At 41.3% G+C, this 13,115-nt stretch overlaps 1 protein-coding gene across 4 annotated transcripts in view; it reads right to left on the bottom strand.

Annotated features, from left to right (window-relative positions):
* Positions 1–2,539: 2,539 nt before the first annotated feature.
* The window catches only part of atg13 (ATG13 autophagy related 13 homolog (S. cerevisiae)), a 173,880-nt gene continuing 163,304 nt past the window's right edge, over positions 2,540–13,115 (bottom strand). For 3 of the 4 annotated variants that reach the window (XM_068045973.1, XM_068045974.1, XM_068045975.1), the window contains 3 exons: positions 12,565–12,678; positions 5,350–5,478; positions 2,540–3,175 (listed from right to left, as the gene is read on the bottom strand). In XM_068045973.1, the coding sequence (XP_067902074.1) occupies positions 3,098–3,175; positions 5,350–5,478; positions 12,565–12,678 (321 nt within the window). In that variant the 3' untranslated portion in view covers positions 2,540–3,097. The remainder of the gene's footprint in view (positions 3,176–5,349; positions 5,479–12,564; positions 12,679–13,115) is intronic. The other variant, XM_068045976.1, reaches the window with a different exon arrangement.

Genomic DNA, 13,115 nt, shown 5'->3' with positions numbered 1-13,115 from the left:
GTCTCCAATCCAGGACATTATTGCAACTTAAGTCAGCCTAACCCTACTTCAAAGCTACTCAAAATACCTGGAATTTTTATGTGAATAATTGTGATAAACAAAACACCACTGCACTCTTGCATTTATTTGGTGTCTTTAACATAGAACAGCATCCCACTGCACTTCACAGAGGCGTAATCAGAAAAGGACACTGATCCAAAGAAGGTATTTGGAGGGATGGTCAAAAGATTGGTCAAAGAGGTGGGTGTTAAAGAGATGTTTGGGGAGAGAATTGCAGGTTGGGAGTGGGGTGGGGTGGAGGCGGGGCGATGGTGCCTAGGCAGCTAACGGCACAGCCACCAATGGTGCAATGATGAGCGGGTCAAAAGTTCAGTTAGAAGAGAGTTGGGGGTGGGATGGGTGGGTTGGGGAGGAGCTGGTTTTAGGGCTAGAGAAGTTGGAATCACCTCAAAAATTGGACATGTCTACTTCCTATCAATATTGGAGATTCAAAGGAAATTAGAACCAAATGCAACACACCATTAATTTATTCTGAACTCAGAGTCGCTGCCTGGATAGATACCAGTGAGCTCCATGTGTGAAGGTATTGGGAATTATCAACGGCTACAGACCACCTGTCATCTTCATGGTTGCAGCTGAAGAGCTTCCAACATGTTGTACAGTACCTCATATCTGTTCCCCCTTTTGGTCAAAAGAAAGACTTAAAACAAATGAAGTACCAAACCTGCATCCATTTGGATGTAGCATACAGTTGCATGTCAGATAGGTGAAGGTATTTTTCTAATGCTCATTTTTTGAAGAGTAGAAAGAGCAATTAAAATATGAAAAAAATTCCTGCTGAATTATCAAAATTATAGGAAGGAGGAGACAGGAAGGCTGGTAGTAGCATTCCCTACCCCTGTCTTTTTCCTTCCAGTTAATGTAGTATAAATGGGAGGAAGGGAATTCACCAAGGGGAGCTATGATATCTTTTGCTCAGAGCCTGAGTTCATGTAACAGAGCACTACTGACCCAAGGACACAGTATATTGAAGTATTTAAAAATATAATTCTTTGGATGTGGGTGTCACTGGCAAGATTGGCATTAATTGCCCTTGAGAAGGTGGTGTTGAGTCTTCTTGAACTGCTGGAATGCGTGTGGTCAAGGTGCTCCCACAGTGCTGTTAGGTAAGATAATGAGTTCCAGGATCTTAACTGAGTGACGATGAAGGAACGGCGATATACTTCCAACTCAGGATGGGGTATGACTATGATGAGAACTTGGAGATGCTGGCATTTCCATACTCCTTGTTCTTCTTGCACCAGTCGCTTTTTTTTTAATATAAACAAATAAGATAATAAAATGCACTGGAGAAATGGATATTATCACTGCATTTCTCCCACACATGTAGCATTTTTTTACTGAATAACATGTAACCTTTCTGCTATTGGATCAATCCCATAAGATCATATCCCTTTTGCTCAATTCACTTAAATTTTAATACATAAGTGCTAGGCGTGCTTTTGCTGTGCTTGCTGAGAACCTAATCCGTATGCACTATTTCTAGTGATTGTATAATGCTTTGATGCCATCTAGTGACATTACTGGGTATTAAGCAAGTTGTGGCAATTTTTTTGTTAATTTAATTTTTTCTAATAATACCAACTTGCATTTAGACAGGGCTTTGTACGCTACAACGTTTAAAAACATTACCAGGCATTTCACAGAAGCATAATCAGACAAAAAGACAATGAATCAAAGATGGAGATATGACAAGGAGTGACTAAAAGTTTGATCAAAGATGCAGGCCATTTGCCCCCATTGTGGCAGTATCAGCTCTTTGAGAAAGCTATCCAATAAGCCCCACTCCCCTGCTCTTTCACAATGGTCCTGCAATATTTTTCTTTTTCAAGTACGTATCCCTTTCGAAAACTACTATTTTACCACCGTTTCAAGCAGTACTCCCAAGATCTAAGAGATGGGTTTTAAGGAAGGTATTAAAGGATGAGAGGGAGGCAGCGGTTTAAGGAGGAAATTCCATTATGGAGGTGAGGCAGGTGAAGGCACGACTGCTGTTTTCCCCCCCCCCCCCCCCCCCCAATATCTGTTTTGGTCACTTCTGTAAAAAGAGGCTGATCAGTCTACTTTTATGAGTGTTGGCGAGAAGTCTCGACTGAGTCATAAAGGTGTTCCGATTGTCCCCTGCTGAAAAGTTAACAAATAAATCCCTTTGATTAATTTGTTCAACCTCTTTCTTTACTGAAATCATAAATGATGTATATCTGACTCCTGGTCCCGGTTATTTCCCAATCCCAGATAACATGATCCATGGCTGCCATCTTCCAAGACTGCCACAACTTTGATTCCCTATGTTATTGGGTACACTTATGATCAAGTCAAGATGCATCTGTTTTGGTGCACTGACTCACGAGGCAGTTACCCATAACATTTACTGGCTCGGAGTCTGAATCACTTGGGTACTCCAATTTATATTTCACAGTGTCAACTCGATTGTCATGACATTTTGACAACACGACAAGGAACAAAATAAATGCAAAAATTTCATGTTGATTCGTGTTTTATATTAGCTCAGCAACAGGGAAAAGCCCATTACGATATTTTTGATTCTAAACAGGAAGTACTTTTACACCTTTATCACCAAGAGAATCAAGGTGCCACTGGCCCAGCTAGTTCTTGTCTTTTATTTTTCTACAGTGAAATGATAAGCTACAAATTACAGGGTTGGAAATAACATGCTGTACCTTAAATTAGAAACCATCCTTTGAATACAACCAGGCTTGCAAGAAAAACACAAAACTTCCCAGTTCAATATAAACAAATGCAGTGATTAAATATTGCTTAGCTTTACAAGATATTTACATGGGTGTATACAGCAAGTTAAGGTAGACTCTCACTTTTCAATTACTGCAGTAAATCAATGAGTACAACCATAAAATAAATGTACTTACAGATTGCAGATAGAACATCTATAGAAATAAGGGGATTCTGTACTTCTAAAAATATATACATTTTATTTATAGCAGAAGAAAAACAACTTTCAACCTCGGTACTTGCTACAGGAAAAGTTCCTGAAGCAGGATCAGATACTGTCGAATGGTTACTGTAGAGTATCTACAAAGGCATCAAATTCTTCCATATTCTTCTCATAGATTGCTAGCTTCTCAGGCAAGGAATCCTAGGGCAAAGAGATAAAATGAATGAAAAAGAACTGCTCTTTATTTTTTGTGAAAGTTTAGCAAAATATTGCTGGCTTACTTATTGTTCACTAAAATAAAAGCAAAATACTGCGGATGCTGGAAATATGAAATAAAAACAGAAAGTGCTGGAAATACTCAGCAGGTCTGGCAGCATCTGTGGAGAGAGAAGCAGAGTTAACGTTTCAGGAAAATGTAACTTAAAATAGTCACAATTTAAGAATTCTATATATCGTCCGTTTTGTCCATTCATCTGATTCACTCTCTTTAATGCTCCCCTCCGGAAGGCCAACACACACTTAGATGCAGTTTCACAAGCATCAGCAGGCATCTGATATCACACTCAAATGGCCACTGTTCATGTGTGAACTCAGACATGAGTATCAACAAAATATATGGTTGGTAGGGGGAGGGGGGAAGGAGGGAGTCAGTTGATACTATTCTCATCAATACGCATACACGCAGCATGAGTAGCTCTTTTTTCCCTTTCACAGATCCTGTTAAAATGATTTTCCCCCAACCATCCCCTATCCTATCCTAGCTCAGTTAGGTTTTTGCTATAGTCTATATATATTTTTCTATTGACAGAATGGAATTCATCAGTCCAAACAGGCTATTATATTTACTCCCAGATCTAATGACGCTCTCCAACAAGAGAGAATCTAACCATCTCCCCATGACATTCAACGGCATTACCATAGCTGAATCCCCCACTATCAACATCCTGGGGGGGAGAAAGAGGATTACCATTGACTAGAAACTGAACTTGACCAGCCACATAAATGCTGTGGCTGTAAGAGCAGGTCTAAGGCTGGGAATTCTGTAGCGAGTAACTCACGTCCTGACTCCCCAAAGCCTGTCCACCATTTACAAGGCACAAGTCAGGAGTGTGATGGAATACTTTCCACTTGCCTGGATGAGTGCAGCTCAAACAACACTCAAGAAGCTTGACACCATCCAGGACAAAGCAGCCCACTTGACTGGCACTCCAGCCATCACCTTAAACTTTCACTCTGTCCACCACCGACGCACAGTAGCGGTAGTATGTACCATATACAAATGCACTGCAGCAACTCGCCAAACCTCTTTCGATAGCAAACCCACAACCCTCTTCCTAGAAGGACAAGATCAGCAGACGCATGGGAACACCACCATCTGCAAGTTCACCTCCAAGTCACACACAATCCTAACTTGGAACTACATCGCCGTCCCTTCGCTGCCACTGGGTCAAAATCCTGGAACTTCCTCCCTAACAGCACTGTGGGTTTACCCACACCAGATGGAGTGCAGTGGTTCAAGAAGGCAGCTAAACACCATCTTCTCAAGGGCAATTAGGGATGGGCAACAAATGCTGACCTTGCCAGAGGCGCTCACATCCCATGAAACGAATATAAAAAAAAAAATCAGGTAGTGTGATCACCTGCTTCTTCTTGGGGTCAAGTTCCAGGTATGCCAGTCACGCGAATGTACCCATCACAATAAATGGCCATGTTCGGCTTGGTGATTCAAAAATGTGCTTAATGATAGTAAGCCAATTAACTTTATGTAGGGGAGTGCAGCAGGGGTAGTGGGGAAAGGGGGAATCAGACAGAGGAATCATGTGATCTGCAGCAAGTGTATCTCCTCCAAAATGGCATCCTGGTGAACTCCATTGCCTAAAACAATTAGGTTACCCCAGCTTAAGAGAACTGTGTAAAGGAGGAGGAAATAGAAAGCAAAATTAGAACAATGAAAAGTTAAAGCAGCACTGCAACAAAGAGCATATTAATTCCACTATGAGTAATGTGAAATATTGAACTTTACAAAAGAAGAGGCTGATGTAAAGCACTGCATCATTAAAATATCGTTCGTTCTTCATCCTTGGGCAGGTCAGCCATTTTGGCTCTATGCTTTAGCTCAACAAGCTACAGGTATTTGGGAGTATTTGCTACCTCCTCCATCCTCTCCAACAGGTGAGAGAATTACGATTACATTTGATACATTAAGGGGAGGTGTACACTTGCATCTACAGCTCATCAAACTATAGCAGTCAAAATGATAACTGGCCAAGGTCAGGAAGTGCTATGATTTCTGTCCTGTTATTCGGCTTTTGCACTATATATTCAAATGATTTATATATTCATGATTTAATAGAAGTCCATAAGTATTTTCTTACCAGATCCTCAGCCATTGACTGGGCACTGATGTCTATGGAGAGGCTGCTCAATTGAGGAGGGTTCTGAAATTCCCTATAAAAGGTGCCCAGATCCATAGGTAGAAAATCATCCTTGGAAAAGGCTGGCTTCTAAACCACATAGAGGAAAAGAAATTTGGTACGTTCAGCTTGTTAATTTTTTTAAAACAAGTTAAACATAAAAGGATATGGACATAAACTAGCTACTTAACTTGATCTGCACCAGCAGACACAGGTGTTAAACAAGAAATAATTGAAAATGCACAGCAGGTTGATAAACTTTTGATAGAGACTGACAGACTAACGCTTAAGGTGTAGGCTTTGATCACAATAGTTCTGATGAGTGTTTTGTGATGAATAGCAGTTCAAAATGTTCAAAACAGGAACACTGACGTTACATCATTTTTGTATGACTTTAATGGGAGTAGTGTGTATAAAAATTGATTTTAATTAGTGATGGGCTGGGCATAATGGTTGTCTTGCTGCTCTGAGGTAGCTAATACACAATACTGAATAAGGAAATAATCTACTTTTCTAAGGGGTTATCTAGCTTAGCTGGTTTGCTGCTTTGATGATCTGGCCATCATTCAGGAGTTAATTGCATTATAAGATTATATGATGTTTTTTGTTATCAGTGCATACAAACAAACAAACATTCAGACTGCGAATTGAGTAAATTCTTATCCCTTCTGGGATATTTCAGAAGGGAGAAAGTTCATGTTTCACGTTTAACACCTTTAGCAATTTGATTGCCTCACCATTGTGAAGAACCTATTTGATTTCAAAAGGTTCTTGTCTGGACTTAAAAGAAACAACAGAAATCCAACCAGGCAGCATACTTTGGGTTTTTACTTCTCTGCTCTGCACCTATGTGCAGAGGCCAAGAACAACTCCATTGTGTCATCTGCCAACATAATGTGTCATCAAAGACTCAATGGAAAAATACTGAAAGGAATTGTCAAGAGTTTTAGATACAAGACTAGAAGGAGAAGTATCCAAATTTTCAGGCAATTCTAAAGTAGGAGGCACGCTCAATGATTCTGAGGACCAAAGAAAGCTTACAGAGGGTATTGATAATACAGTGAAATGGGCAAAAATGTGGCCAATGGAATCCAGTGTCAATAAATGTGAATTTTTGGTTAAAAAATAAAAGCAATAATGACAATAGCTTCAATGGGGGAATGCTAGGTGTTGTGCAAGAGTAGAGATTTGAGTTCAGGTTCACAAGACTCAAGCAGCATCACAAATGAAGAAGACAATTTTTAAAAAACTAATGGTGTATTAGGTTTTATGGCACGAGGTATAGAATATTAAGTTGAGAAATAATGGTGAACCTATATAAACCTTTACAGTATTGTCTGTAGTTTTGGGCTCCAAACCATAGAAATGATGTTCAAACAATAGAGAGGGTACAGCATAGATTTGCTAGGATACTGCTTGGTAAAAGGAAATATAAAGAAAGACTTGAAAAATAGTTTCTGTTTTGAGTAGAACAATGGAGATTAAGGGGTGAATCAATAGAGGTGTTTAAGATTATGAAGAGATGGGAAAAATAGATACAAACAAACTCTTCTAATGTTGAAGGTCCAAAACAAAGAAACACAGATATAAGATTAAATGTAGAAGATTTATGATTTAGAAGAAACTTTTCCCCCCACACATAATGGGTTGTAAGCTTGTGGAATACAGTATTGGTCTCTGCTTCAGTCACGGACTCCATATCAACATTTAAGAACAGGTTAGATGAGAAGTTAAAGAAAAGGGGGATAAAAGGATGCAGAAACAGGGCAGGCAGAGTGGATTAAACATACATACGAACAGACGAACTAGGAGCAGGAGTAGGCTATTCAGCCCCTCGAGCCTGCTCTGCCATTCTATAAGATCATGGCTGATCTGTTTGTGGACTCAATTCCACTTTCCTGCCTACCGCCGAAACCCTTTGACTCCCTTGTTTGTCAAGAATCTGTTTAGCTCTGCCTTAAAAACATTCAATGACCCTGCCTCAACTGGTTTCCAGGAAGAGAGTTCCACAGACTCATGACCCTCAGAGAAAAAATTTCTCATCTCTGTCTTAAATGGGATATGCCTTATTTTTAAACTGTGCCCCCTAGTTTTAGTCTCTCCGACTCGGGGAAACATCCTTTCCACATCCATCCTGACAAGTCCCCTCAGGATCTTGAATGTTTCAATAAGATTACCTCTCATCCTTCTAAACTCCAATGAATATAGACCCAACCTGTCCAACCTTTCCTCATAAGATAACCCTTTCATCCCAAGGAATCAGTCGAGTGAACGCTCACTGCTTCCAATGCAATTATATCCTTTCTTAAGTAAGGATACCAAAACCGTACATAATGCTCTAGATGTGGTATCACAAAAGCCCTGTACAACTGTAGCAAAACATCTCTACTTTTATATTCCATTCCTCTTGCAATGAACAACAACATTGCAATTTGCCTTCTTAATCACTTGCTGTACCTGCATACTAACTTTTTGTGTTTCGTGTACTAGGACACCCAGATCCTTCTACATCTCAGAGTTCACAACATCTCTTCATTTAAATAATATGTTGCTTTATTATTTTTCTTTATTACGATAAAGGGATGGGAGAACAGGGCAGGCAGACGGGATTACTATATAGGGAGGTGGGAATCGGGAAAGCACATGGGCTAACGATAAAGGAATGTTGGAACAGGGCAGACACACAAGATTATGACTACTGCTTGGGTAAATAACTACATGTTCTGTTGTGCCAAACTGCCTATTTCAGGTCGTAATTTGTGTCAGGTTAAAAAGCCAAAAAAACCAAAAATCTGAAACAAGAATCCAACCTGCCTCAAACCGCCCACTTCCAGTTTTATTCCACTCACAGGAGCCAGGCTAAACATTTTAATATTTTAGTGAGGCTGCATCCCTTCATTTTAACAGCAATTCTATTTTAACCCCATTCCGCCAGGTTTCCCTGGCCTTGAGAAACCCGGCATGTGAAAGGAGGTGAGAAAGGCTGAATCCATGAGTTACGTGCCTGTACAGCACTGCTTATGGACCAGGAGGAATAAATGTGTTGCCTCAGGTCCAAGATACCCAGTAAAATTCTCCCCTCCCCTGCCCTCACAACCAATCTGTCTTCTCCCCTCACCACTTGCCCCTCCCCCACCCTTGTGATCAGAATCCTGACCATCATCTGCTTTCTCCCCCACCCCATCACCACCAGACCTACCTGCTCTCAGTCCAGGTCGGCTTTGGCCTTGTACTGCAGGATTTTCCACCCGAAAAGCAGCCAATCGGTTTGACTGTGGGCAGGAAACCTACAGAAAAAAAAAAAAGACACCCTGCAGTTTGAAAACTGCAGGATGTTTGGGAAACCCATACGTCCAGGTTTCTTGCCATCAAAATAGTATCCCCCCAACCACCCCCTCCCTCCCTCTGAGCTAATATTCAGCCCAATATTACATAAACTGCTCCAATAGAATAAAAAGTATCCTTTATATTAAATATTACGCTGCTGCTCTCAATGCATTTTTCTGTTTGAGTATCTATCTCAATTGGTTTAAATTGGATTATGTAGTCTAGATGTAGCAGTATGACAGAGTGGTACAGGGAACATGGAAGATGTCTCGTGATAAAAGGGTAATGTTAAACCTGTGGACTACTCACTGCATGCACAAGGGTGCAAGTTTCAGCTCACAGGGTACTCGATTTGCTTATAAAAACTTCCCTGTGCTGTGTTTGTGCTGCTGGAAGACAGCCTAATTTCTAACAGGTTCTGCTCAAAACATTAACCTGCTTTTTCTCTTTCAGCATTTGTGATTTTGTTTCAGATTTTCAGCTTCACCTCTGAGCATTAAAGGTTTAAAATTAATAAGCTCTGGGTTAGACTCAATTTTTCCCCCTCTGAGCAGTGGAGATGTGAAACAGACTCGAAGCAAACTCAATAAAGACAAACTTGTATTTATGTAATCATGACCTCAGGATGCCCCCAAGTGCTTTACAGTCAATGAAGTATTTTTGAAGTGTATTAGAATTAGAACATTACAGCGCAGTACAGGCCCTTCGGCCCTCGATGTTGCGCCGACCTGTGAAACCATCTGACCTACACTATTCCATTTTCATCCATATGTCTATCCAATGACCACTTAAATGCCCTTAAAGTTGGCGAGTCTACTACTGCTGCAGGCAGGGCGTTCCACTCCCCTACTACTCTCTGAGTAAAGAAACTACCTCTGACATCTGTCCTATATCTATCACCCCTCAACTTAAAGCTATGTCCCCTCGTGTTTGCCATCACCATCCGAGGAAAAAGACTCTCACTATCCACCCTATCTAACCCTCTGATTATCTTATATGTCTCTATTAAGTCACCTCTCCTCCCCCTTCTCTCCAACGAAAACAACCTCAAGTCCCTCAGCCTTTCCTCGTAAGACCTTCCCTCCATACCAGGCAACATCCTAGTAAATCTCCTCTGCACCCTTTCCATAGCTTCCACATCCTTCCTATAATGCGGTGACCAGAACTGCACGCAATGCTCCAGGTGCGGTCTCACCAGAGTTTTGTACAGCTGCAGCATGACCTCGTGGCTCCGAAACTCGATCCCCCTACTAATAAAAGCTAACACACCATATGCCTTCTTAACAGCCCTATTAACCTGGGTAGCAACCTTCAGGGATTTATGTACCTGGACACCAAGATCTCTCTGTTCATCTACACTACCAAGAATCTTCCCATTAGCCCAGTACTCTGCATTCCTGTTACTCCTTCCAAAGTGAATCACCTCACACTTTTCCGCATTAAACTCCATTTGCCATCTCTCAGCCCAGCTCTGCAGCCTATCTATGTCCCTCTGTACCCTACAACATCCTTCGGCACTATCCACAACTCCACCGACCTTAGTGTCATCCGCAAATTTACTAACCCACCCTTCTACACCCTCTTCCAGGTCATTTATAAAAACGACAAACAGCAGTGGCCCCAAAACAGATCCTTGCGGTACACCACTAGTAACTAAACTCCAGGATGAAGCTTGACTGCCATTTCCTTACTATCAATGACAATGTCACCGTTATTAGTTTTCAAATGCTTCCTAATATTGTACATATATCTTCACTTTAATATCGCTTGTAGTACTGTTGTAATGTAGGAAATTTGGCAGCAAATTTGCATACAGCAAGCATCCACAAAAAGCAATGTGATAATGACCAAATAATCTGTTTTTATGATGTTGATTGAGGGATAAATGTTAGCCAGGACACCAGGGATAACTTCCCTGCTCTTCTTCGAAATAATGCCATGGGATCATTTACCTTCACTTGATAGCGCAGACAGGGCCTCAGTTTAACGTCTCATCCAAAAGACAGCACTTCAGACAGTATAGCATTCCTTCCGTACTGCAGTGGAGTGTCAGCCTACATTTTTGTGCTCAGGTCTCTACATTGAGACTTAATCCACAAATCTGTGACTCAGATGTGAGAGTGCTACCAACTGAGCTATGGCTGACACTACCAGCTGAGTGAAAGGAGTTGGTAAATATTTTTCTGGGAATTGGGATACTTATAGATTAAGACAATCAAAGACTACATGGGACACTGTGGTATTTGTGCTGCTGGGGCAGTGGGAGGGGCTTGCTGTCTTAAGCTGAATCTCAATCAACTTCCTCAGGCTACTCTTGGGAGATGAAGAACCTTCGTATTCTGTTCAATCCAGAGCTGAGCTCTCTTTCCCATGTCTGATCTTATGCTGACACAGCTTTCTTTCACTTCGGAACTAGTGCCCAATATGCACCAAGTTATTTGCCACCAAAAACCCAATTCATGTCTTTATCAACATGTGCTTGACTTCTCCAGTGGCATTGTTACATCCACTAAGTCCCATTTCCTCTCCTGCCTGTAGTTCCACATCCCCATCATACCAATTCTTACCAAGCTCCACTGGGACTCTGTTCTCTTGGAAAATTACTTTAATATCCTTGTGCTTACTTGCAACCCCTCCAGCTCCATGACCTCATCCCTATCAAACCCGTTGGTCTCCTCCAACTACCCCACATATATTGCCTTCTCCTAACACCAGAATACTCCTTGTTCCCCAGTCCTCTGCTCTATTATCAGTTCCTGTACTTTGGGCTACTAATTCTCCATCCTGTAGAACTTTTCTTGAATCCTTCCGTAATGCCACCTCTCTGTATGCTTTCATAGCTTTCTAAAAACCCCTCTCTGCTGTGCTTTTGACATCCCAATTTTCTATACCGATTTATTCCCTTTGTGCACCTTTCTTTCATGTTTTTCTTAATGAGAAATGCAATAGAGTTATAGGTTGTAGAGACCAGGAAAAGTCACTTTATGGTGCTGCTTGATCTCGACACATTGTAGGATGCAGTGAGCATTTATGCAAAATTTGCCTTCAGAAGATTAACTAGGGGGATAATCCATACAGGGTAGATTTACAAGGTTTGTGGGAAGAGCAGGCGTGCTGTGTCGAATAGCTCATGCTTTCTTAAGTTCTTAACCTCTTTAACATTTCTCAATCTGATCAGGAGCATGTTCCCGGAGATAACAAAAATCTGTGTAGCTCAAGTAGGTAGGTATTCCCAATACACTGCATCATCGTGTGTTGAGATAGGATGGGATTTTAGCCTGTAATTCCCATTAAGGCAAGTTCCAATTTTAGTCGGGCTACTGAAAAAAAACAGATGGACACATAACACCATCAGTACAATGGGACCATCTGATCAACCTTTGTATTATAGTAATGATCGAATATCCACAGGGCCAATATCTTCCTGCTTCCCCATTTTTTTAAATTCACTTTCCCACTTGCCTCTTTACTCGAGGCATTGATTCCTTGACAGGGCAAGGAGGCTCCATGGATACAGGGTGCTCTCCAGTAATGGTGATTATTTACTTGTTACCCATTCAAAAACCACAGGGAATCACAGCTAAACCTAATTTGGTTCTCACTTGACTGTCATGGTTGCACAATTCTAGGACGGCTGCTGGATAGTGATCAGGAGCAGGAACCACTTATCGGCACAGACACAATGGGCCAAATAGCCTCCTTCTGTGCTGTATGATTCTAAGATCTCTGACGGCTCAAAACCTAACACCTGCAGAAAAGTTCATATAATTTTACAACTTAGGCAATGTTACTTGTTACATCAAATGAATTATTACCAATTCCCCAAAATGCCATAAGTAAATGACTTACAAGTTCCACCATAACAAATTCATCCTGTGTGAGGCCACTGCTCCCACTGGACTGGTCTGAGTGAAGACTGGCATGCAGGGGCGATTCTGGGGTAGGGGAATCAGGTGGATTTACCTGAGTTAATAAAACAGAAAGATGCCATTAACTCAAACATAATGGATTACTAACCTGTAGCATTTAGGCAAACTGTATAACAGACAGAAAGAACCTGGCTGGAGCCAGACGAGACACTAACATGCTGCAACATAGAGGGGCAACACATGAATGCGTGGTTATTGTGATATTCTGATACTAGAAAGTCTTATAACAGAAGATCCAAGAGATTGATGGTTACAGGAACAGGAGTTTATTTACATGCACCTGATATCTATGGTTTCCATTTTCACTCTACACAAGGTTCTATAAAAGTTCTGTTACATCATTTCCTGTGATGGCACTCACAGACTATTTACATAATCTTCCCAGTGACAACCCTATATTACATTATACTACATCTCTCTCCACCACCCCCCCACCCAACCACCCACCACCGCCCCCCAACCCCCAGGTCT

Source organism: Heterodontus francisci, chromosome 14 (genome assembly GCF_036365525.1).
Source record: "Heterodontus francisci isolate sHetFra1 chromosome 14, sHetFra1.hap1, whole genome shotgun sequence".
NCBI lineage: Eukaryota > Metazoa > Chordata > Chondrichthyes > Heterodontiformes > Heterodontidae > Heterodontus > Heterodontus francisci.
This window is presented reverse-complemented; position numbering and strand designations above follow the sequence as displayed.